Below are 23,959 nucleotides of genomic sequence, written 5' to 3' on the forward strand. Positions count from 1 at the left end.
CTAGTACCCTGAGGCCATCTATTCCTCCAACTTCTAATGACAGCCCTTTCTTCCCAGAACTCTGCAGTAGCTGTACATTTGCTTTTAGGTCAAGATAGATACTCTGCTGTCTGTAAGAAACATCTCCTGGGGCTGGCTTTCAGCAGCAGCTCATGTTCCTGCTCTTCATTTCCCTCCACTCTGCTCTGTATGGAAACCATGACAGCCTCTTCCATGCACCTCTTCTTCTAAAGCTTCTTAAGCTCTCTAATGCCTGTGAGGCTGTGCCTATGGATTAAAAGGCAGGCAAAAAGTATCAATGGTATTTTATTGGTTCTATTCCAGGTAAACACATTTAACCAGATTGCAAGTGGCAATGCTGTTAAAGTTAGACTGAAAATCCCCCCAGATAGAATGTCTGTGGCTTGGTGCAATAGTTGGTCTTGACAGCCTCGTGTATACAGTCACTATAATCAGTATTACACTTGCCACATTTGCAGCTTATAGCAACAGGGTAGGAGAAATAAGGAGCAACATGGTGTGGGCATCCTGGTATTTCCACAGTTCTGTAGATGAAGTCTCTGTATGTACAAACATCCTGGGAGAGTACAGATTTGGGGAGAAACAGCTTGCCATTGATATCCTATGGAGAGAAAAGGGATCATAACATGATAAATTTCATACTACTTTAGACAGTACAATAGAAAGACCATAATTTACTGATATTACCTTTATTTCAGTGGTGACCTACAGAAGACTCCTGAGTTCTGTTATGCAATACTAGCTTAACACATCTACACTTAGCCCCTCAGAGACCTCCTCCCAAAAAAGACACTTTATTCTTATTTACCATTGATCATGAGAACAAAATAAGGTTTAAATCAATTGGGGGTAGACTGTTACAAATGTATGTGTACTTCTTTTTCTGAATAGAGTCACATTATTATAATTCTGAAAACAATGCTCTTGGCTTCCCAAAGAGACAGTACCATTGCATTTGGAAAATGATGCTATGATTTATCTCACTGACTTTCTACATATTAACAGACCAGTTTAGGCCTATCTAATTTACAGCTAAAAGAAGTACAGTGAACAACATACCCGTGTCATACAATACCCGGCACAGATGGTGGTGTTGATGGTTAGGCAATAGGCACACTCTCTCCTATCCACGAACATTGTATATTCAGTTGGAATACAAAAAGATGCTGCTTGCCCATATGCAAGAGCAAAAAGCATGGAGAGCAGGATGATAGCATTCATGCTGAATCAAAGATAAAATCACAAAACTCATTACATGTATCCTTTCTGTACATTCAGAGGCATATCTGTGGAAAGCTTATGTGCATATAAGTATGTATACATATACAATAATGAGAACAGCTAAAATAATTTGAGTGGTTACTTATCTCTGAGCCCTATATAAGGTGTTTTCACATATCCAATCTTCTCAAACCTTCTTATATACACTCAAATGCAGCTATGACCCTGTACACCCATAGTACAGAAGCTAATAACTTAAAGGTCTTGGCTACAAGTACCACTGAGCTCCCCTGGGAAGTGACATGGAAGCTTAGGATATCACAACAGAAAACTGACAGCTTTCTGTTAACTAAGTGTGAAATAATTCATTCAATGGAGCTGTAATAAAATGCCTGTCGTTATAAGAAGTAAATTAATAAATATTCTTTAGGAAGGGGCTTTCCCAGAATTATAAGTTTCTAAAAATGTTGGTTCAAAAGTTTAAAGGGTTCTTATAATAAGAGATGGAAAAAAAACAAGAATAATCATAACCAAACTTTAGTACCACCTAGGGTATGTAATCTTGCCTATAATTCTACCATTGCTCGTCAAGGAAGCAGGTCCTGAAAAGTTCTGCTAAAATTATGACTGGTGTTAAGTAATAATACCAGTTAGAAGGCCCCTTCTGAATTCTTAAGGTACTCTTTTAGGGTTGAAAAAAACTGAAGTTGAAATAAAAGATCATTTTATATAGAAGTTGTATGACACTCATTATTGAAAAGTATATAGAGAGCCGAAAAACATAGTTTGACACATTTAGATTAACCCAGTCAAGAAAGCAGATCCACCATGAGTTGTTCAGATTCATTAGCAGTTAAGGCTGTCTGGGAGACAGCAAAGGGGCCACTGAGCACAACATGCATCTCAGTGAGCCTGTCTAATGAAGAAGCTGTTCAGTATCAGTGAACATTGTACTGATCTGGGGAATGTTATGACTTATAATTATTTTGGTTCTGCTACTGAAAGAGGGTAATCAAATTTCAGACTTTTAGATGTAGGTTGATCACCTCTAAGATTAAGAAGACTTTTTATTTCCTTTTACTAATATTCTTCAACTAGCTAGGTATGTTTGGATTTTTTTCTTCTCAATTATCATTGTTAGTAAATGTGTGTGTGTGTGTGTGTGTGTGTGTGTGTGTGTGTGTGTACACATATATATAGTCCTCACTGAAGCAATTCTATTAGATTATTATTCACTGACTGCTGAAATGGCTCGGAGGCAAAAGCATTTGCTTCTCAAGCCTGACAACCTGAGTTCAGTCCCTGGAACACACAGGGTGGACTGAGTAAATAGACTCCTTCCTGGAAGTTGTCCTCTGACCTCTATGTGCATGCTTCAGAGCTTCCTAATACCACCACCCCACAATAAATAGCTGTAAAAACATTAAAAGAAAATTATTCTCTAACCATTTTATTTAATCATTAAGAAAGAATCAAGATTTTCTCAAATCTGTCAATTGTGTCAACAACAATTTTAAGGTGCATACTTTAAAATCTCTACTTACTGAAACCTTGTACATCAGTCTCAGGTAACCAGAATTTTGTCTTCAATAAATATATAAGACAAAAATTAAAGTATTAACATAAGTTACTAAGGAGTAATCCTAAATGTCAACTTCTACAGTCATTTCAACAATCTCCTACTACTAGCATAGGAATTGCCGAAATTGACTATACATACATGTACTGAGCATCTGGACCATGCGCTGAGAGATGCATTGACACAGTCCTTGACCCAAAGCACCAACAGTTCAGGAGGAACCAAGTATGAGCACAAATGTAAAAATATAGTTTGTTCTAAGTTCTCTGAGAAAGTCCATGTTATGACTCTGATGCCCCACCCCCGCCCCATTTATCAGATTTCCTTACGTTTGCTACACTTATGGATAGATAAGTATGGATAGATAAGAAATAACCCTTTAGGAAAGTTTTTGGTGGTAAATTCTGTTAAACAAGGTATTACATATGTGAGCATCCCTTGCAGTATTTTTTAAATGTTTGCATTAGGGAGTAGATCATAAGAACTCTTGGTTTGCCGGGCGGTGGTGGCGCACGCCTTTAATCCCAGCACTCGGGAGGCAGAGCCAGGCGGATCTCTGTGAGTTCGAGGCCAGCCTGGGCTACCAAGTGAGCTCCAGGAAAGGCGCAAAGCTATGCAGAGAAACCCTGTCTCGAAAAACCAAAAAAAAAAAAAAAAAAAAAAAAAGAACTCTTGGTTTGATGCACTCCGATGTTGGACCCAAGCCTCACACATACTGAACCTCACATCCAGCTCTACAGTTAAAATACTATCCCAGTTGAAACTATAAGAATTCCTTTCCCAGGGAATCTGATTTTTGCCAAGTTTTTCATAAAAATGCAAGCTCCCTCTATACTATCCAGTTAGTTCTATTATATTAGTGATACAGATCTAGAGGTTCTCCAAAGGGTCTTGAAAATAGCAACCAGGAAAGTGCAATAGAATACTCGCCCTTGCTGCTCACCTCTTCCCCACCATCTTCACAGTTCTCCAATGGGTTTCACCACAGAAACAACTTCTAGCTCTCTAGTTCTATATGAAATAGCATGTGTGGTAACCTATAATCAGAATACTGGCTCAGAACTTAAAGAGCAGAAATTTCCCATGGGTCTGTAAGAAACTGATGAAAATATCTAATCTTATTTATTCATCTGCTAGATAAAAACAGAGGAACACACCTGACCCTTCCAAAAATTGTAAGATAGGGTTGCAAACATGACTCAGTGGCTAGGATCAAGTACTTCTCTTGTAGAGGACCTGAGTGCAGCTCTCAACACCCACATCAGGCAACTCACAACCCCTTGTAACTCGAGCTCCAGGAGATCGATGTTTCTGGCCTACACAGTCACCCTCATACACAATACACACATGCCCACATAATTTTTAAAATAATAAATTTCTTCTAAAATTTTTAAGATAAAAAAATTGTATTATAACTTTCCCCTATTGCTATCCTATTCAAGAGTGACACTGTTTTAAGATTCCCTTTTGGGTTTTTTGGTTTTGTTTTTTGGTTTTTGAGACAGAATTTCTCTGTATAGCCCTGGTTGTCCTGGAACCAGCTCTGTAGACCAGGCTGGTCTTGAACTCACAGAGATCCACCTGCCTCTGCCTCCTGAGTGTTGGGATTAAAGCATGCGCCACCATTGTCCAGCAAGACTCCCTTTTATAAATATAGAAGTTTAAGCTAACAAAAGCAAAGCATTTAAAAAGGCCTGGATCACCAGTCACAGTGCTTATATAATGCTGTGAAGATAAAGAATATGAATGATTCTTTCTATTTTACTTCATTATAAATAAATAAACAGTCGTCAGTCTCCTGATGAAGAATGAATAGTGTGCACGACTTTCTCCTACTTACATTTCGACTTAAATGTTTTTATCACTTGAATAATCTGTGTATTTAATCCTCACAATTACTAATGGCCATCTTTGATAAAAAATATATTCTGGGAGAGTTTTAGAGTAAATTCAGTTTTGAGTGTATACAGGGGTACCAGTGCTTTCATTACTGACCACATAACTTTCCTGTACCTCAATTTCCTCATCTATAAAAGGAAAATTAAACATCAAAAGATTACCAGGAAAGTCTTCACAGCACAAAAATAATCTGTGATTCTATGTTAAATTAGAATTAGAATTAGTAATCTACAATGCTACTCTTACAAAAAATAATTCATATGAATCATACATAAGAAAATTTCCTTAGCTACATAACACTACAAAAACCAGTATTATTTGTGCTCCATATTTTCTTTCTGCTCTGATTGTTCTCATTATTAAACACATTTCTCTCTGCTCTGCTAATATCTGTTATCTCTCTTTTCTACTTGAAGTCATTACTGCACAATGGAAAGAATCCATTTCTCTACTTCTGAGCAAACCCAGCATTTCACTAAAGCAGAATACTTTTCCAGAAAGAAAAATGTATTATATTAATAAGATATATGTATTGGATACTCTCCAAGAGAGTTTCACTATTAAATAACTAAAAATGTCCTCTAACATGGAATGCCCCTGATAATAATGAAAGCACTGGTACCCCTGTATACACTCAAAACTGAATTTACTCTAAAACTCTCCCAGAATATATTTTTATTAAAAATGGCCATTAGTAATTGTGAGGATTAAATACACAGATTATTCAAGTGATAAAAACATTTAAGTTGAAATGTAAGTAGGAGAAAGTCATGCACACTATTCATTCTTCATCAGGAGACTGACAGACTGTTTCCATCCTTTAAGTCAATGGAATCTCACCTCATCTGCCAATATGTGGTTCATTCTTCTTCATTCACTACTGCATGATTTGGAGCAATAATTAAAAACTTTAGTTCTGTCTCAGCATTTGCAATTTTTAAGTAAATACTCCAACTGTTAAAATAAAATGAAATGATAACAAAAGCATTCCGTTTACAGGTCCTGCTCAGGGTAGACACCTACCTTACTTTGCATTGGCGAGTTGATGCTATGATGACCCAGACTCTGTTCATTTTATACCCTTCAGGATAATTTCCCTCTAATCCTCTTGTTTATATAATTGCATTTGAATTGCTGCTTTCTTATCTGAAAAGCATCTATTGAAAATTCATACTGAACCCCAAATAAAACTTGTTTATACAAACAGGTTCACAGTATCTTCCCCCTGGAAACTCTGACATTATTATAGCATGCATCTTCCTCTCTCTTATTTCAAATATATCCTTTATTAATATCTATTAATGTTAATAACTGATATTATTATCTGTTAATATTAATAAAGAATAGACCATAGAATTGGGAGCAGTGGTGAAAAAAGTCCTGAGAGTGCAAATTTATTTGGGGCTTGAGGTCTCCAAATGTCACCTATTTATGTAGAGATACATACATAAAATTATTCATCTATAAAGCAAAGGTAACTTCTTTCTGGAAATTTAGGCCAATTGGCCAAAATGTTTTGTTTTGTTTTTTTCTTGGATTTTACAGGATGTTAATATAATTTACAGTGTGAAATGTTTCTTTGAGGAGCATGGCTAAATTTGGCAGGATGTAAAACTGACTTGAGATCAAATTCTGGCTTGGTCATTAACTAGCAATATCATTGGCATTCATTAGTTCTGCTTATTTCAGTTTCCTTACCTAGCAAAAGGTACCTGTGTGTGTGTTTGTCATCCTAGAACTCAGGGAGCAGAGGAATGGAGTTCAAGGCCTGAATGGAGTATGTAGCATCATCCTGTCTCAGAAAATAATTAATATCAATATTTATATCAGTGACACATAAGGACTCCATAAGAAATAGTTAATTTATAATAACACAGAAATATTTGTTTGGTAAATATTTAGTCAATATATTCATTGATGTGTAAGTGGCTGGGCAAGTGTGTAGGTGATTACTTAACATTTGGAACTAATCTATACTTTTTCTCAATCTCTATACCAATGTATTAATTTTACTCATTTAATCTACTTTTTCCATATTGTAACTTAAGTACTATGCCCCAAACTTGCACTGGGTGCTTCCAACTTGCCTTCAGGAAACAAAGTCCAGACTTGTTATCTCTTTTAAAGCCCCTCATGGCCTATTCTGGCTCCCTGGTTTTATTCTGCCCATCTATCTCCCAATCCTCCCTATATATCCAAGCCACACTTTTTCTCTGCTTCCTGTCATTTTAGACAAGCTGAGCTGAGTTAGTCATATTTTCCCTTTCCATTTGGGAATATTCTGTTCCCTCTGTTGGAACACCTGCCCAAGGCTTCATCCCATGCCTCATCTCAGATATCTGAGAAACACCACTTTTGCAAAACCTTCTCTGGTTCTCCAAAGCTTTTCTAATGATTAGGGGTTTTAAGAGAATTAAATATATAGAATCCCTGGCATATGATAGATGCTGAATGAAATCCTAGATATTCTTAGAGGTTATTGAAAATCCCATTTGTCTTCACTTACTTTAACCTTTATTATTAATGTAAGTTACAGACAAAATATGATTTCTGGCATAGGTGAGTCTCCCCAAAGGGTGATGGCAAAGTCAAGACACAGTTAAGGAAAAACTTTAGGGAAAAATACATGTAACAGAGTTTAACTGAACAAAGAAAGAATCACAAATCAGACAGGGCTCTGAAAAGAAAAGGTTAGAAGAGCTCAGCAACACAACAAGCCAGGCAGCATCTGTGGACAGAAAGCAGAGGGAGGCAGAGGAATAGTCTGGCTGTTCAGGGTGTGGCTTACATGAGTATGTTCTGATCAGCTGGTTGCTCATGACTGATAATGGTTGACTGCTATGATGTACTAAGATAGCTATTTGCCACAAGTGTACTAAATGGATCTGCAGCTAGTTTACATACTAAATTTGGTTGCAGTTCACTAAGTAGGGACTCAGTCTGGAGGTGTTCCCAAACAACATAGAGTTTAACAGATATAAAACCAGAACAGGGACTACACATCTTCTAAATACAAGCTACTATCATCATAATCTCTAAACCATGCCTTGTACTAGAAGTCTAGCAAACTACTCAGTACTAGTAGATTCATGATTATTGGAGAAGAGTCTATAACCATTAAATTACTAAACCAGTATAATCCCTAACAACAATCTAAACATTTGTCCTCATACCCACAGGTAAGTGTAGTCTTCACCCCTCATCAAGGAAACTTCTCTTTGCAATAGACAGAAAACCACATCCAATCAAAATGCAGAGTTGTGTAGCCCAGTCCCAACAGATATATCTACAAAACACTCTCTTACCTAAGGCTCGGGAACATTGTGGAAGAGGTGACAGAAAGACTGTAAGATCCAGAGGATCAGGGAGTTTGCCATGACTGGTGGCAAAGAGAAGGGGAGCAAAACATCTCAATTTTACTCCATGAAGACAGTGTCTTGGTGATAGTATAGAGAAAGACAATAAATCAGAGGAAAAAGTACTTCTAGATTGATAAGGTAGGCCTGAGTCCATGGAACCCAACACATTGTGGGTTCACACAGAAGAATGCTAGAAAGAAAAGAGATGCAGAGAATTCTGGAGCATGTCAGAGGACCTTTTTGCACTCAGATGAAAACTGATTGATGTACATATTTGAAAAAACTAGTTGAGGATGAAGGGCAGGGGAGAATCCAGAGAAGATGAAAGAGAACCATCTAGATACATCCAGGCTGAGGAATGGCACCCTTTTCCAACCTGCACCAGTGGCAATCTCCTAATTTATGGGGAATGAGGTCGGGTACTCAGAGGGTTTGCTTCAATTATGAGAGAGTCTATATTTGCTTCAAAATGAGAGACTATAATTAGTCTTTAACTAAATGCTGTTTTGACCTTTTCTAACAACCCCTAAAGGGATCAACTATTTGCAAAAAGCACAACTTACAGAACAAAAGTGAAGAATATTGATAGGAATGCAGAAATATCTAGCACCCAACAAGGTATAATCTATAATATGCAGCACTTATTTAAAAAAAAAAAAACTCTAGGCATGCAAAGAAGCAGGAAAGTACAATTCATAATGAAGAAGAAATTGATTAATTGAAATCAAGCCAGAACTGGTATATATAACAGAATTAATATATATAACAACAAACTAGGCATTATATTCTAACCAATTTCCATAAATTCAAGTAACTAGGGGAAAGGCTAAGTAGAGTCATAAAGAAAAAACTTAACTTCTAAAGATGAAAGCAACAATATTTTTATGAAAAAAAATGCTGCAATGGATAGATTTTTTATGTAACAGATTAGATATTTCAAAGGAAAAGATTAATGAAGCTGAAGATATTTAATATAAGCAATTCTAAATGAAATACACAGTGAAAACAATTTGAAAGGATGACTAAGATTTGACAAATTCAGAAAAATACCATGATTCTAAGCATAAGAAAGCAGTCTTCAAAGGAGAGGAACACAGAAAAAAATTGAAGATGCAATGATTTAAAGGTTTACAGACGGGCCGGGCGGCAGTGGTGCACACCTTTAATTACAACACTCTGGAGGCAGAGCCAGACCAATCTCTGTGATTGGTCTGGTCTACAGAATTAGTTTCAGGACAGGCACCAAAACTACACAGAGAAATCCTGTCTTGAAAAACCAAAAGAAAAAGAAAAAAAAAAAAAGGTTTACAGACCTTATAAAAATAATAAGTCAGAACCAAAGACCCCAATGACTCAAGTATAAAATTATAAAGAAATCCAAACTAAAATATGTCATCACCAACATCAATGATAAAGAGAAAAGCCTTAAGAACAGACAGAAAGTTACACATAATGTAGAAAACATAAAGATCTAATTTCTTTTCTTTTCTTTTCTTTGGTTTTTTCGAGACAGGGTTTCTCTGTGTAGCTTTGCGCCTTTCCTGGAACTCGCTTTGGAGACCAGGCTGGCCTCAAACTCACAGAGATCCGCCTGCCTCTGCCTCCGGAGTGCTGGGAATAAAGGCGTGCGCCACCACCGCCCGGCTCAGGATCTAATTTCTAATGAGAATGATAAAGCCTGAAGATTGTGGATCATCTGTGCTGAAGGAAAAAATTCTGTCAACCCAGAATTCTTCAATGAAAATCATCTTTCAAAACTGAAGGAAAAGTGAAAGAATTTACCACCAGCAGGCTGGTCCAGGAGGAAATTATACTATATCATAAATCAAGATCCACACTGAGGATTGAAATGCACTGGAAATGGTAATCATGCATGTAACTATAAGTAAGATATTCACACTATTATTTAAACACCTTTAAAAAAATAATTGACTATTTTGGGAAGCAGAAGGCTCCTCCGAAAGGCCAGATCGCCCTAATAAAAAGGCCAGGAGTACCGCCTCCAGGACAAGCCTGTGGCCCTCACATCTCATCCACCCATCACCCACTGCTCTAGAGTCTGAAGCTCCAGTGTTTTTGGTTTGGTATCTACCATGGCATCTCTCTAGCAGGGTGACTGATACTCATAAAGGTTTGAAAATACAAAGGCAGGTCCTCCTTCTTCCTGTACAGATCTCAGTGCTGTGACTGTTTCTCATCCTTTCCTACAATTGGAAGCTAATCAATCCCTCTCCCTCAAGAATAATAGTCACCCAGGGGGTATGATCTGTGGAGTTTCACAGAAGGTGCAGAAACCTGCCCAGCCCACAGACTGCAAAGCTAAGTATGGTCAGCAGAGGCCCCTTGTAGGCAAAGAAGAGAAGCTACTAAAGTGAAGACAACTCTGGTAGATATGGACACTTACCTAACAAAGGCTCAACATCTGGATAAGCAATAAGACAATCTTCTGCAATTCAGCTGGCCCTTCCCATTTCCATGCACATAACCAGCAGTCTACAACTTGTGAAGAACCAGAAACAAGTTGCCTCAGCCCTTTATTAGTTCTTTTTTTTTTTTTTTTTTTTAGGTTACACACACACCATGCTTCCTTTCAATTATACATTATTACATTTTATTCCTCTTCATACATTCATCTGATTTTATCTTTTTTTATTTTTGGACAATCTTCATTCATTTCCTCTCATTTCTCTCTCTTCTTCATCCTTTGGAAAATGGAAGCCTTCTATGCTTGTCCTCTTCCCCCCTCCACTATATTGTTAGCATTTGCTCTTGCTGTTGTTTAAAGAAATGTCATTTTATTCCCCTTTCTATGTTTATGAGAATCATTTCTTTTTTCTCCAATATTTCTAATCTTTTGTTATATTATTTCTATAACAATCTTCTCAAATCCCCTTCTTCTTTTCATTTCTTTAACCTTGCTGTATTTCCTCACTTCTCAGACTCCTTCATTTGTTGCTTTAGTTTACTATTCCTGCATCATATTTAACATGATAGCACATATACACATACCAAATAACTCAGCCATTTCACTCCTAAGTATTGATTCAGGAGAAACATAAGCATGTGCCCATACACAGACTTGTATGCAATCATTCACAAAGCCTTTGTTTGTAATGAACTAAAATTAGAAATAACCTAGTGGTCATCCACAGTGACAAGTAAGTCATGGCACATTAAAAGAATAGTTGTCAATAATAAATAGAAATAAGCCATTGACACAGAAATGTCAATGAATTTCCAAAATAGTTATTGTTTATGAGAAAAGCTGGATCCAAAGGATAAGTACACACTCTCTGGTTCTGGTAATAATAAATACAAACAAAAAGAAAATTAATGATTGCCCAGGGTTGGAGAAAAACAGATAAGGTCTAAGGGCAAAGTTACCCTGTAAGCCCTACTGACCCAAAGACAGACCACTTCTTGGAATGCTGAAGGTTGTGTGGATTGGTAGATAACAAGCCACATGTTTTTTCTCCCCTGAACAAGTTTGCTGGACCCAAGTGCAGCAGGTGTGCTTGACTGGATGTGGGTGGAGGTATGCCAGCAGGAAGTAGGATCTAAGCTTGCCCCTGATTGGACTTGATGGGAAATACAGTAGCCTTGTGGTTTTGTCTTTTTAAGCCTCTGCAAAATGTGACTTGTTGCCATTTTCTGGGAACCTCAAAATGGTCTTGGCCAGAGTCCATCATCCTGTCCAGTATTTAATTAAAGCTCGCATCAAATTTGGCTCAAAAATCAAAAATTGGCTCAAAGGGGAAAAAATTACCAGCAGGGCAGAGGACCATTAGAAATGAAAAAATATGTTACCTTGATTTAAGATGACTTACAGTATACATCTCATCAAATGTGCACTTTAAATACATGCAGTTTGGGGTTGTGTAACTCCACAATTCTTCTGTGAAATTCTAACTTCTAGTACATTAGATTGCAATTAAGACTAAGTCATATTGGAATAGAACAGGCCCCTTTCAATATGTTTGGGGGAAATTTAGACACAAACACATGAACTGGAGAATACCATGTGAAGATTAGAGTAAAAAGTCTACAAACTAAAGACAGCCAGGAGTAGGAGAGAGAAAACCAGCATAGGAAGTTTACTGTTCAATAATACCTAACAAAGCTGTTCTAAAGTCCAGTAGTACCAATGACCTACTTACTGCTCTGTTCCCCACACACGGACCGACACACCTGAACACCGTTTGACTCGCCATAGTCCATTGAGCATGCCAGACTTGTTCTTGCAGCAGGGCTTTTACTCCCTATTTGTTCCTTATGAAGAGCCCTTTCATCATATTTTAGAATGACTTCCTCTTTATCATCTCAGCTTAATGAAAGCCTTCTTAGCCACCACATCTAACAGGGCACATTTTCTGCCATTTTTATCCCCTCCTCTCATAACATGTATAATTTCCTGATATTAATTTGTTTACTATTTACTGATGTGTATTCTTTGTCCTCCCCTGCAAAATTGAATGCAAGCACCTTAAAAGGGAAGGGCTTTGTCTCATTCACTCACACCGTAGTCTCAGAATTCAAATCAGCAAAAGCCACACATTAGGTGTTCAATAGATACTTGTTGATTGTATAAGTAAACGAAAACACTAGAGTACATAATTAATTCATCCTCAAATTACTAAACACTCAGATATTCTACAGATGGCTTTAGGCTTTTTGACATCTTTTATATTACATTAACAGATTAATTCATTTTTGAAGGGAAAAAAATACCCACCCATCCTAAGTAGATAAATCGGAGTATCATTATAATATGAAACAGATTTGTTATCACCCTCCCTTCCCCAGAGAATAGATGTTTTTTTCTAGTTTCTAATATGCTCTATTTCCATAAAATTCTAATCTGGAGGCAGATTTTCTTTCAAATCAATATAGTTCCCTGTAAGAGTCACATTAGAATGACCTGCCATTTAAAACAAAGCCATTTGTTTACCTAACTTCTTCTAATGTTTGCTTCACAGCCAATGCATACAACTCAAGTAGAGCTTGCCCTAATGTGATTGATCATTTTCTCCTCTAAAGCTCCTAAGTGGATGGCAAATTTGATTTAAATATGGAACAAGTCAATTTGCTTCTCTCTTTTGGTAACAGATGAAAGCCCCTAATACACCAAATTTACATGAATTTACACGAGCTCTCCAAACTCTATTCAAAAACATTTTTTAAATTAAGGTCATATATAAATGTTAATAAGAATTGTTAACATTTCCTGTAATAAAATTCAGTGTTATAAAGATGAGCATCAGTGCTTCCTGTGTATCACCCAGTTCCTCTATTCCTTAGTATAATATTTTTCATTTCTACTTATATTACTTTATATAACCCCTCTGTAATTAGATATTTCTCTGGATAAATAATATGAGCAGAATTAATTGTACTCATAATTGAGTACAATTGGTTAGCTTCTCAGCAGCTAACCAACAATATGCTATTATCTTACTAAAATTACCTTTTTCTTATCTTTGTTCTGCATATTTTTACTTTTAAAAGATATTAGCAGCATTGTTGTTTTCAAAAATCAGTAAAAGATTCAGCTAGGAAATTAATCAGTAGTAACCAAGGAATATTCGGCTCATAATGCAATCAACTTTCCTCACTATATGTGTGTGAATTTTTCCCAGTGTTTAAAATTATCTTTAGTTGAGGATGATGGATATTCAGGAATCCATTAACTCATTTGTTCAGTAAGTCCCACATAATGGCAAAGCTACCCTCAAGATGTTCGTTCTCACCAGTCACCCACCAGCCCCACTGTAGTGGTTCATGTTGATGGTCAGTCCGATGATCAAAATCATGCAGGGGAAGAACAAACTCTGAGCACATCTGTGAGGGAGTTTCTACACTGAGTTCACTGAGTGGTGAAGACTCATTTTAAATATGGACTGCACCATCCCTTTGGCTGAAGTTCCAAACTGGATAAAAAGGAGAAAGGGAGCGGAGTACCAACATGCATCTCTCTCTGCTTCCTGACTACAGATGCAATGGGATCCACTGTCTCATGTCCTGCCATCATGCCTTCTCCACCATGATGGAATTTACCCTCAAACTGTAAGCCAAAATAAGCTCTTCCTTCCTTAAGTTGCTTTTGTTCGGTATTTTGTCACAGCAATGAGAAAAGTAACCAATACACCCACTATCCTCACATATCTAAGCTAACAGCCCAGAACACTGCCTATATTAGGCATCTCTACCTAGATATTAAACAGGAACCTCAAATGTCATGTGCTCACCAACTGCCCCAACTGGGCTGTATGTCTTCTTCTTGGGTCAAATATTACCTTCTGGGCTTGCTTCTAGGAAAAGGCAGGAGAACAAAACAAAGCCAGCCGTTTTTGCCCCAAATCAATCAGGTTTAGTGAGCTTTCCTACATGTGAAGTAAAAGGAGGAACTATTCCTCAATAAAACAAACAAAAACAAACAAACAAACAAAAAAAACCCACAAGACTTTCCATGCCTCGCACAAGAGGAAGTCTCTCAGTCTTTAGCCCATTAACCATTATTCTTATTATTTACTATCCACACTAGCCAACTCTTCCCCAAAGCCCTACATATCTTTTTTTTCTTCCAGCCATCATACATTAAAATCCAGAACTGCTCTCTTACTTCAAGGAATTAGAAAAAAGAATAAAGTATATGAAACAACTGTTCAGATATTGGACAACAGATACAAGGCTGATACAGAAAGAATAAGAAACATAACTTAAGACCTATGATTTTCCTAGCTTGCTGCCTAGAGGCAGTTTCTAGGCCACAGCACACAGCAGAAACCAGACAGAGATGGGCAGTCTTGTTGAGTTTAAAAGACAAGTATAAAAGTTAAAAGAAGTCGAATAACTAGAATTTTTGGGACAGAGTAATAACAGTTATAGTTAAGGCTGTTCTGAACAAAAAACAAGACAATTTTCAAAAAGATTAAGTTACCCAGGAGTGATAAAAATGTGTGTAAGAGCCAACTCCAGCATTCTGCAAAATCCAACATACAAATTTGAATACATTAAAATGTGAAATCTACAATATTTGTCACACAATAAAAATTACTACATATGCAAAAAACAACAGTATATGACACATAAAATCAATATATAGAAGACACAGGCATAGTGCAGTACACAGACAAATGCTGTGGGATGTTCTGTATGTCCTGTGGGAGTCTGTTCTTGGGTTCCTCGTGGCTTTACCCAGCAGGTCCACATAGAGGATGATTAGGACCACGGGCCTGAGTGCAGGTGTCTGAGATGGTCTGCACTTGGCTATGCTGGGGGATGGTCTGTATGTCAAGTTGCCCTGATAGGTCAATAAATAAAACCTGATTGGCTGTGGCTAGGCAGGAAGTATAGGTGGGACTAACAGAGGAGAAATAAAAGAACAGGAAGGCAGAAGGAGTCACTGCCAGCCACCTGCCAGGACAAGCAGCATGTGAAAATGCCAGTAAGCCACGAGCCATGTGGCAAGGTATAGACTTATGGAAATGGATTAATTTAAGCTATAAGAACAGTTAGTAAGAAGCCTGCCATGGTCATACAATTTGAAGCAATATAAGTCTCTGTGTTTACTTGGTTGGGTCTGAGCGGCTGTGGGACTGGCGGGAGACAAAGATTTGTCCTGACTGTGGGCAAGGTAGGAAAACTCTAGCTACAGACAAAAACTGTTTTCTTTTTCTTTCTTTTTTTTTTTTGTTTCCTCTCCCCCAGCTCCTCCCAGATCCTCCCCACTTTCCCACCCACCCAACTCCACACCCTTTCTTTCTTTAGAAAATAGGCCAAAAAAAGGAAAAAAAGAAAAAACACAAGAAACACAGGGAGACACATTCACATACCACATACACAAAAACAAAACCCATGCAAAAGACCAGTAAGACAAAAAATTCCCAAAGCAATAGAAGACAAAAAGTCTATAAAAATAATATTGAGTTTGTTTTGCATCGACCATCTACTGCTGGACATGAGGTTAAGTGTGGTTAATATACTCAGTGAGACTCCAATGGAGAAAACTATTTTTTTCTTTGCAAGTAGCTTCTTGGTTAGGGATAGGAGCTTGTGTCCACTTCCCACTCTCAACATGAGGATCCTGTCTGGCTTGATCCTGTGTAGACCCTATGCATGCTGCCACGGTATGTGAGTTCATATGTTCATCAGTCCTGTTGTGTTTAGAGTATACTATTTCCTTGGTGTTATCCATCACTTCTGGCCCTTGCAATCTTTCTGCCTTCTCTTCCACATAGCTCCCTGAGTCTTGAAGGGAGAAGTATGATGAAGACATCCCATCTAAAGCTGAGTTGTTCCAAAATCTCTCACTCTCTGCACACTGTCCATTTGTGTAATGTCTCTGTGTTAGTTCCCATGTATTCCAAGAGGAAGCTTCTCTGACAGCTCAGTGAGGTGCTAATCTGTGGGTCTAGCAGAATGTCATTAGGAGTCATTTTATTGCTGTGTTCCTTTAGCAGACCAATAGTATTTGGTTTTCCCCTAGGCCCATGGCCTATCTAGTCTCAGGGTCTTGGCCATCCGAGCAGTGTCAGGCATGGGTTCTATCTTGTGGAGTGAGCCTTAAATTTAGTCAGAGTGGTTGGTTACTCCCACCACATTTGTGCCACTACTGCACCAGCATGTCCTGCAGGCAGATCATCATTGTAGATCACAGGGTTTGTAATCAGCTTGGCGATTACCTCCTCCAGTAACATGCAGAGTACCTTCCAATATGATGTAGTGGTGAAGGCTCTAGTTAGGCACCATCTCAATTTCTCCACGTTCAATAAGATATGTAAGTGTTGTCTTCAGCAACAGAGCCTTACCATCAGTTTGTAGAGAGCAACCAATAGCCTGTGACATTTTTGGAGTTTCCACGGATCCCTTTTGGCCAATGACTAAACTAGATGTAACCCATTCCTGACACTGGACATTTCACTTGGTGGCAAAATATAACAAAAACTTTAAAATATCTTTTATAGGAGCCAGTGAGATGGCTCAGCATGCAAAGGTGCCTGCCACCAAGCTTAACAAACTTACCTGGTGAAACAAGTAATTTCCTTCAAGATGTCCTCTGACCTCCACAAATGTGCCATGGCATACACTGTTGAATAGCTTTTGACAGTTGATAGCTGCCGAGAGGGAAAAGGTCAGTTCTCTTTAGGGGTGTGGTCCCTGATATGTGCTCCCAAAGGATAGTCCTGCACCTTTTCATATATGGGCAGCATTAATTAAACTCAGTGAATTATATTAAAGAGAGAGAGGTGAAGTTGGGAGATGGGGAGAATATATTCATTACTTTCCTGCTTCTATGGTAGAATAACCTGACAAAAATCAACTTTGGAGAGCTGAGTTTGTTTTGCCTTATAGTTCCATAGGGATAAATTCTACCATGGCAGGGAAACCATGGTAACAGACAAGAAAGGAAAGGTGATAAGAGCAGGAAGCTGGCTGAACACATTTCATCCAAACACAGGAAGCAAGAATGAGAAAAGGAAGCCCAGACTTTCTACTGTCAAAGCCTGTGACATACTTTTAGCAAGGCTTCACCTACTAAAGGTTCCATAACCTTCCCAACAGGGTCACTAATTAGGGAACAAGTATTCAAATTCACAAGCCTAAGGGGATATTTCTCATTCAAATAACCACAGGGGAAATCCAGGGAGTGGGGAGGAGAAAGTGGGAGAATGTGATAAAAATACACTCTATGCATGTATGAAATTCTAAAGAAATATTTTTTCTTAAAAGAAAGAAAAAATGGCCACTGGGGTAATCAAGCAGGTAATATTGGTACTGCCGATATTGAGAGTACTTCCAAGATAGTAAAGAGGTATTTGAAGACAGAAAAGTAGGTAAAATGAATCTGGAACTAGGGAACTCATAAACACCAGTCATCATCTGAAGTCTCACCTATACTAAGAGTTAGGTGTCATGGTGAATGACTGTAACCCCAACAATCAGAAAGCTGAGGAATAAAACCACTAAAAATTTGAGGACAGTGTGGTTTACAAAGCAAGACCTTCCAGCTCTCTTCCATTAAAATGTATAATGTTTCATCTCATCTAGTTTTTACTGTAGCACTCTGAAGCACACAAGTGGCCAGGCCTCTCCCCTGAGGACTTCCAACTGCTAGTTCTACCCACAGAACACTCTAAACAGTCCTAATGGCCAGCCCCAGCCCCAATCCTGCAGAGTAAAAAGCCCAAGCTCAGGTTTTAAGAGTCCCACAAATCCATGGGCTTACCCCAAGCTCTGGATTTGAAATCTCACCAATCCCCACCATGGAAATCCACCCCAGAAATCCCATATAAACTCTGTCTTCTGCTCAGTTCTCTGCTGCTTCTTGCCCAAGCAGAGGCAGCCACTGTCGTGGATTCTTTCCTCCCAATAAATCTCTTGTGTGAGGTTTGTTGTGTGGTATGACTCTGTGATATTCCTTGGCTCCTGACTGCCAGGATACATTTCCACCCAGAGCTGTAATACAATTATAATAACTCCAATAAGTTTATTAGGAATTGAAAGGCAGTGTTAGGGACAACTAATCAAACCCCACACTAGTAACACATTTATGTCACCTATAGTCTGAACTGAAATAGTTCCTCTAACTAAATATAATCCAATAACGTGTATTGGTTTTTAGTGAGGAATTAATATATAAAAATCTCAGATACAATTATAAGGGACAAAGAACTTTTTAATGTAATAGTTATTTAGTAAAGAGTAGGAAGATTCAGCAATGTAAATATTGTTGGCGAAAAGAAACTCTTTTTGAAACTGTATGTCATTAATTTTTTTATTTTTTATTTATTTATTTATTTTTACAATATAATTCTACCATGGATACCACAATATATATCAACCATGGACTCCCTTGTTCTCCCCCCTCCCGCCTTCCTCCCCTCCCCCCAGCACACCCCCCCATTCCCATCTCCTCCAGGGCAAAGACTCCCCAGAGGACTGAGATCAACCTGGTAGACTCAGTCCAGGCAGGTCCAGTCCCCTCCTCCCAGGCTGAGCCAAGCATCCCTGCATAAGCCCCAGATTTCAAACAGCCAACTCCTGCACTGAGCACAGGACCAGGTCCCACTGCCTGGATGCCTCCCAAACAGATCAAGCCAATCAACTGTCTCACCTATTCAGAGGGCCTGATCCAGTTGGGGGCCTCTCAGCCATTGGTTCATAGTTCATGTGTTTCCATTTGTTTGGCTATTTGTCCCTGTGCTTTATCCAACCTTGGTCTCAACAATTCTCGATCATATAAACCCTCCTCTTTCTCGCCAATTGGACTCCTGGAGCTCCACCCAGGGCCTGGCCATGGATCTCTGCATCCAGTTCCCTCAGTCATTGGATGAGGTTTCTAGCACGACAATTAGGGTGTTTGGCCATCCTATCACAAGAATAGGTCAATTTGGGCTGTCTCTCGACCATTGCCAGCAGTCTATCATGAGGGCATCTTTGTGGATTTCTGTGGGCCTCTCAATCTCGTCCATACTATTGATTTTATGAGAAGCAACTGGGGGAAAGTGATTCTTTTTCCAAGTCATAGCCCAAACATAGACTTCTTTTAACTACATAAAAAGCTGTACAAAGTAAATAACTTTTTTTTAAAATTAAACAGTAATTGGAAATTGACAGAATGACAATTTGCTCTATGGATTTTACTAATTTGTTATTTTGGGTTTTTTTTTTTTTTTTTTTTTTTTTTTGAGACAGGGTTTCTCTGTGTAACTGTCCTGGCTATCCTGGAACTCCCTCTGTCAACCAGGCTGGCCTCAAACTCAGAGATCCACCAAGAGCTGGGATTCAAGGCATGTGCCACCACCATCTGGCTTAAATTTGCTAGTTTTATGAAACATGCTCATTAACAAAATATATTTAGTCAAAGAATATATTTTCAACTTCTATTTATTACTGATTATATGGTAATATTTATGTACTATGTAAATTATGCATATGCCTACATAGGTTAAAGGTAATATTTTACAACTATTTCCTAACTTTAATTGTTTTTACAGTCCTCAAGTTAAAGATGTTAAAATTAAATGATCTTTTTGGTCCTTTTAGTTCTAAACCCTGATTTCATAACTGAAATGCTTTTAAGCCTTACCTTTCTTTTCTGCCTTTTTCTGTTTGTAACCCACAGCTGACCTGTCACTGATGTTCTTAATGTACTACTACAGTTTGAATTCAGGTTGCCTAAATTATGAATAATATATCTCTAACCTTTGTATCAACCAAAGCAACTTGCTTTTTGACATCATTAAATTATATTTATATGAAGTAGAAGACATTTTATTACCAGCTAGAGTGATGAAGTTATGGATATTTGTCTTAGGACAGGCATTAGGCCTAATCCAAAAGCCTGGAACTTAAATTTCCAATCTAAGAATTTTTCAACTTTTACAGAACTACTTTAATGACTACAATAGCCTTATCCTGCTTGTTATCCTTTGTGATCTTCCTAAAACAAGTCCTTTACTCTACTGAGAAGATAAATGGCAGGATTAGAACACCTTATATTTCATAATCTTTGAAAATTTAAATTTCAAAAAATGGTATCTTAAACAATAGAGTCTTTCTTTGCTCAAACTCTATTCCATTTTCTAAATCAAAACTGCAACACAACAGTTGACACTTACAGTCCTACAAAAATAAACCAAGATTGATTTCCCTAACTAGTTGCTCAGGTGCAGGCCACACCAATCAGAAGATCAGAGACCTCCTGCTGCACTGAAGGCTAAGCTAACCACCAGAAAGCCAACTCACAACTTGGACAGAGACTCCCTACTAGATCAGAGGTCATGCCAGCTGCCAGAAATCCAGGCCACAAAGACTAGAAAACCAAAGGCAAAAGAGAAACCAAGGGACAAAACACCCATCCAACAAAGACATATGCAGAAATCAGTGACTAGAACTAATCATCCCAAACCCAGATGCCTAAACACCAGTGTGAAAATATAATCAACAGTCAGGGCAATAGGGCACCACCAGAACCCAGCTATCCTATGACAGCAGGACCTGAATATTCCAATACAGCTGATGCATTTAAGAAAATGATCTTAAAGACAACTTTATGAAGAAAGAGATCCTTAAAGAGGAAATGAAAACCTCCCTTAAAGGAATCAAGGAAATGACAAAGACGAAGACGAAGGAGGAGAAGGAGGAGAAGGAGGAGGAGGAGGAGGAGGAGGAGGACGAGGAGGAGGAGGAGGAGGAGGAGGAGGAGGAGGAGGAGGAGAAGGAAGAGGAGGAGGAGGAGGAGGAGGAGGAGGAGGAGGAGGAGAAGGAAGAGGAGGAGGAGAAGGAGAAGGAGAAGAAGAAGAAAAAGAAGAGTTGTTTCACACTGGGGGAGGTGGGACAAACTGAACATGGGGGGCAGGGGGGCAGAGAGCCTCCTCTGTGCTCTGTGAACCTGCCAGAACTGCCTCCCACTACAGGGCACTGCTGGGGTGTCCATGAGATCCCACCTCTCCCTGACAAATCCCTTAAAGAAAGTCAAGAAAAAACAAACTGGTGAAAGAAACTATTCATGGCACAAAAATCAAAATAGAAGCAATAAAGAAAACACTAAGGGGCTCAGGGAATGGAAAATCTGGGTAAAGAAACAGGAACTACAGATTCAAGCATCACAAACACAATACAAGAGATGGAAGAAAGAATCTCAAGCACTGAAGGTATAATAGAAGAAATAGATTCATCAGTCAAAGAAAATGTTAAATCTAAAAAACTCCTAACACAAAACATCCAGGAAATCTGGGACATCATGAAAATACCAAACCTAAAAATAATAGGAATAGAAAAAGGAGAAGAATCCCAGCTCAAAATCCCAGAATATAACAAAATCATAAAAGAAAATTTCCCTAACCTAAAGAAGGACTTGCCTATAAAGATACAAGAAGCTTACAGAATACCAAATAGATTGAATCAGAAAAAGAAAGTGTCCCTGCCACATAATAATCAAAACACTAAACTTATAGAACAAAGAAAGAATATTAAAAGCTGCAAGGGGAAAAAATCAAGTTATAAAGGCAAGTCTATAAGGTCTACACCCAACTTCTCAACAAACTCTAAAATCCACAAGGACCTGAACAGATGAGTGTCTTTCAGACTCTTAAGAGATGACAGATGCCAACCCAGACTAATATACCCAACAAAACATTCAATCACTACAGACGGAGAAAACAAGATATGAAAACAATGATGAAGTCAAATTTAAGCATTATTTATCCACAAATCCAAAGCTAATGAAGAAAAACTCCAATCCAAGGAAGTTAACGCCCATGAAAACACAGGCAAACAGATAATCTCACACCAGCACAATTCAAAGTGAAAACACACACACACACACACACACACACACACACACACACACACCACCACCACCACCACCACCAACAACAACAACAACAACAATAACGTAATAACAACAGAAATAAACAGTGGTCATTAATCTCTCTCAATAACAATGGACTCAATTTGCCAATAAAAAGAAACATGCTAACAGAATGGATACAAAAATACAATTCATCTTAAACACACCTCAACATCAAAGACAGACATTACCTCAGAGTAAAGAGTTGGAAAAAGATTTTCCATTCAAATAGACCTAACAAGCAAGCTGGTATAACTATCCTAGTATCTAACAAAATATAATTCAAACCAAAATGAATCAAAAGAGATGGGGAAGGACATTTCATACTCATTAAAGGAAAAAAATTCACCATGATGACATCTCAATTCTGAACATCTATGCCCCAAACACAAGGGCACCCACATTTGTAAAAGAAATATTACTAAAGCTTAAATCACACAACAAATCCCATACATTAAGAGTGGGAGATTTCAAGACCCCTCTCTCATCAATGGACAGGTCATCTAGACAAAAACTAAACAGAGAAATAATGGAACTACAAACGTTATGACTCAAATGGACCAAAAAGATATCTACAGAACATTTACCCAAACACAAAAGAATATATCTTCTTCCCAGCACCTCATGGAACCTTCTCCAAAACTGACCATATACTCAGTCACAAAGCAAGTCTCAAAAGATATAAGAAAATTGAAGTAACCCTTTGTATCCTATCACCATGGATTCAAGTTGGATCTCAACAATAGAAAACCTATATAAACTCATGAAAACTAAACAACTCTCTACTTAATTATCACTGGATCAAAGAAGAAATAAATTAAAGACTTCTTAGAATTCAATGAAAATGAATGTACAACATACCCAAACTTATGAGACACAATAAAAGCAATACTAAGAGGGAAGTTCACAGCACTAAAAGAAATAAGAGAATTCTCATACTAATGACTTAACAGCACAATTGAAAGCTCTAGAGCAAAAATAAGCAGATACACCCAAGAGAAGTAGACCACAGGAAATAAACTCAGGGCTGAAATCAGTAAAACTGAAACAAAAAGAGACCAATACAAAAAAAAAAAAAATCAATGAAACAAAGAGTTAGTTCTTTGAGAAAATCAACAAGGTAGACAAACCCTTATCCAAACTAACTAAAAGGCAGAGAGAAAATATCCAAACTAACAAACTCAGAAATGAAAAGAGGAACGTAACAGATACTGAGAAAATGCAAAGAATCATTGGGTCATTTTTCAAAAACCTATACTCCACAAAATTGGAAAATCTAAAAGAAATATACAATTTTCTCTACAGATACTACTTACCAAAGTTAAATCAAGATCAGATAAACAATTTAAATAGATCTACAATCCCTAAGGAAATAGAAGCAGTCATTAAAAGTCTCCCAACCAAAAAAAGGCCAGGGCCAGATGGTTTTACCTCAGAATTCTATCAGACCTTCAAAGAGTTAATACCAATACCCCTCAAATTATTCCACAAAATAGAAAAGGAGGAACACTGCCAAATTCATTTTAT

At 37.9% G+C, this 23,959-nt stretch overlaps 1 protein-coding gene across 1 annotated transcript; it reads right to left on the minus strand.

Annotated features, from left to right (window-relative positions):
- Positions 1 to 293: 293 nt before the first annotated feature.
- Positions 294 to 5,806, minus strand: Tshb (thyroid stimulating hormone subunit beta). The gene is made up of 3 exons (XM_042280275.2): positions 5,744 to 5,806; positions 1,081 to 1,243; positions 294 to 622 (listed from the first exon to the last, which is right to left on the minus strand). Exons 1-3 carry the CDS (start codon positions 5,791 to 5,793, stop codon positions 368 to 370), a joined length of 468 nt encoding a protein of 155 aa, XP_042136209.1. The 5' UTR covers positions 5,794 to 5,806; the 3' UTR covers positions 294 to 367.
- Positions 5,807 to 23,959: the final 18,153 nt, after the last annotated feature.

This window comes from Peromyscus maniculatus, chromosome 6, assembly GCF_049852395.1.
Source record: "Peromyscus maniculatus bairdii isolate BWxNUB_F1_BW_parent chromosome 6, HU_Pman_BW_mat_3.1, whole genome shotgun sequence".
Taxonomy (NCBI): Eukaryota; Metazoa; Chordata; class Mammalia; order Rodentia; family Cricetidae; genus Peromyscus; species Peromyscus maniculatus.

Coding starts and splice junctions, on each gene's coding strand:
- Tshb (XM_042280275.2), bottom strand. CDS start 5,793: ATGAACAGAGTCTGGGTCATCATAGCATCAACTCGCCAATGCAAAGTA. Junction 1,244..5,743: donor ACTCGCCAATGCAAAGTAAG/GTAGGTGTCTAC, acceptor TCTTTGATTCAG/CATGAATGCTATCATCCTGC. Junction 623..1,080: donor CCGGGTATTGTATGACACGG/GTATGTTGTTCA, acceptor TTCTCTCCATAG/GATATCAATGGCAAGCTGTT.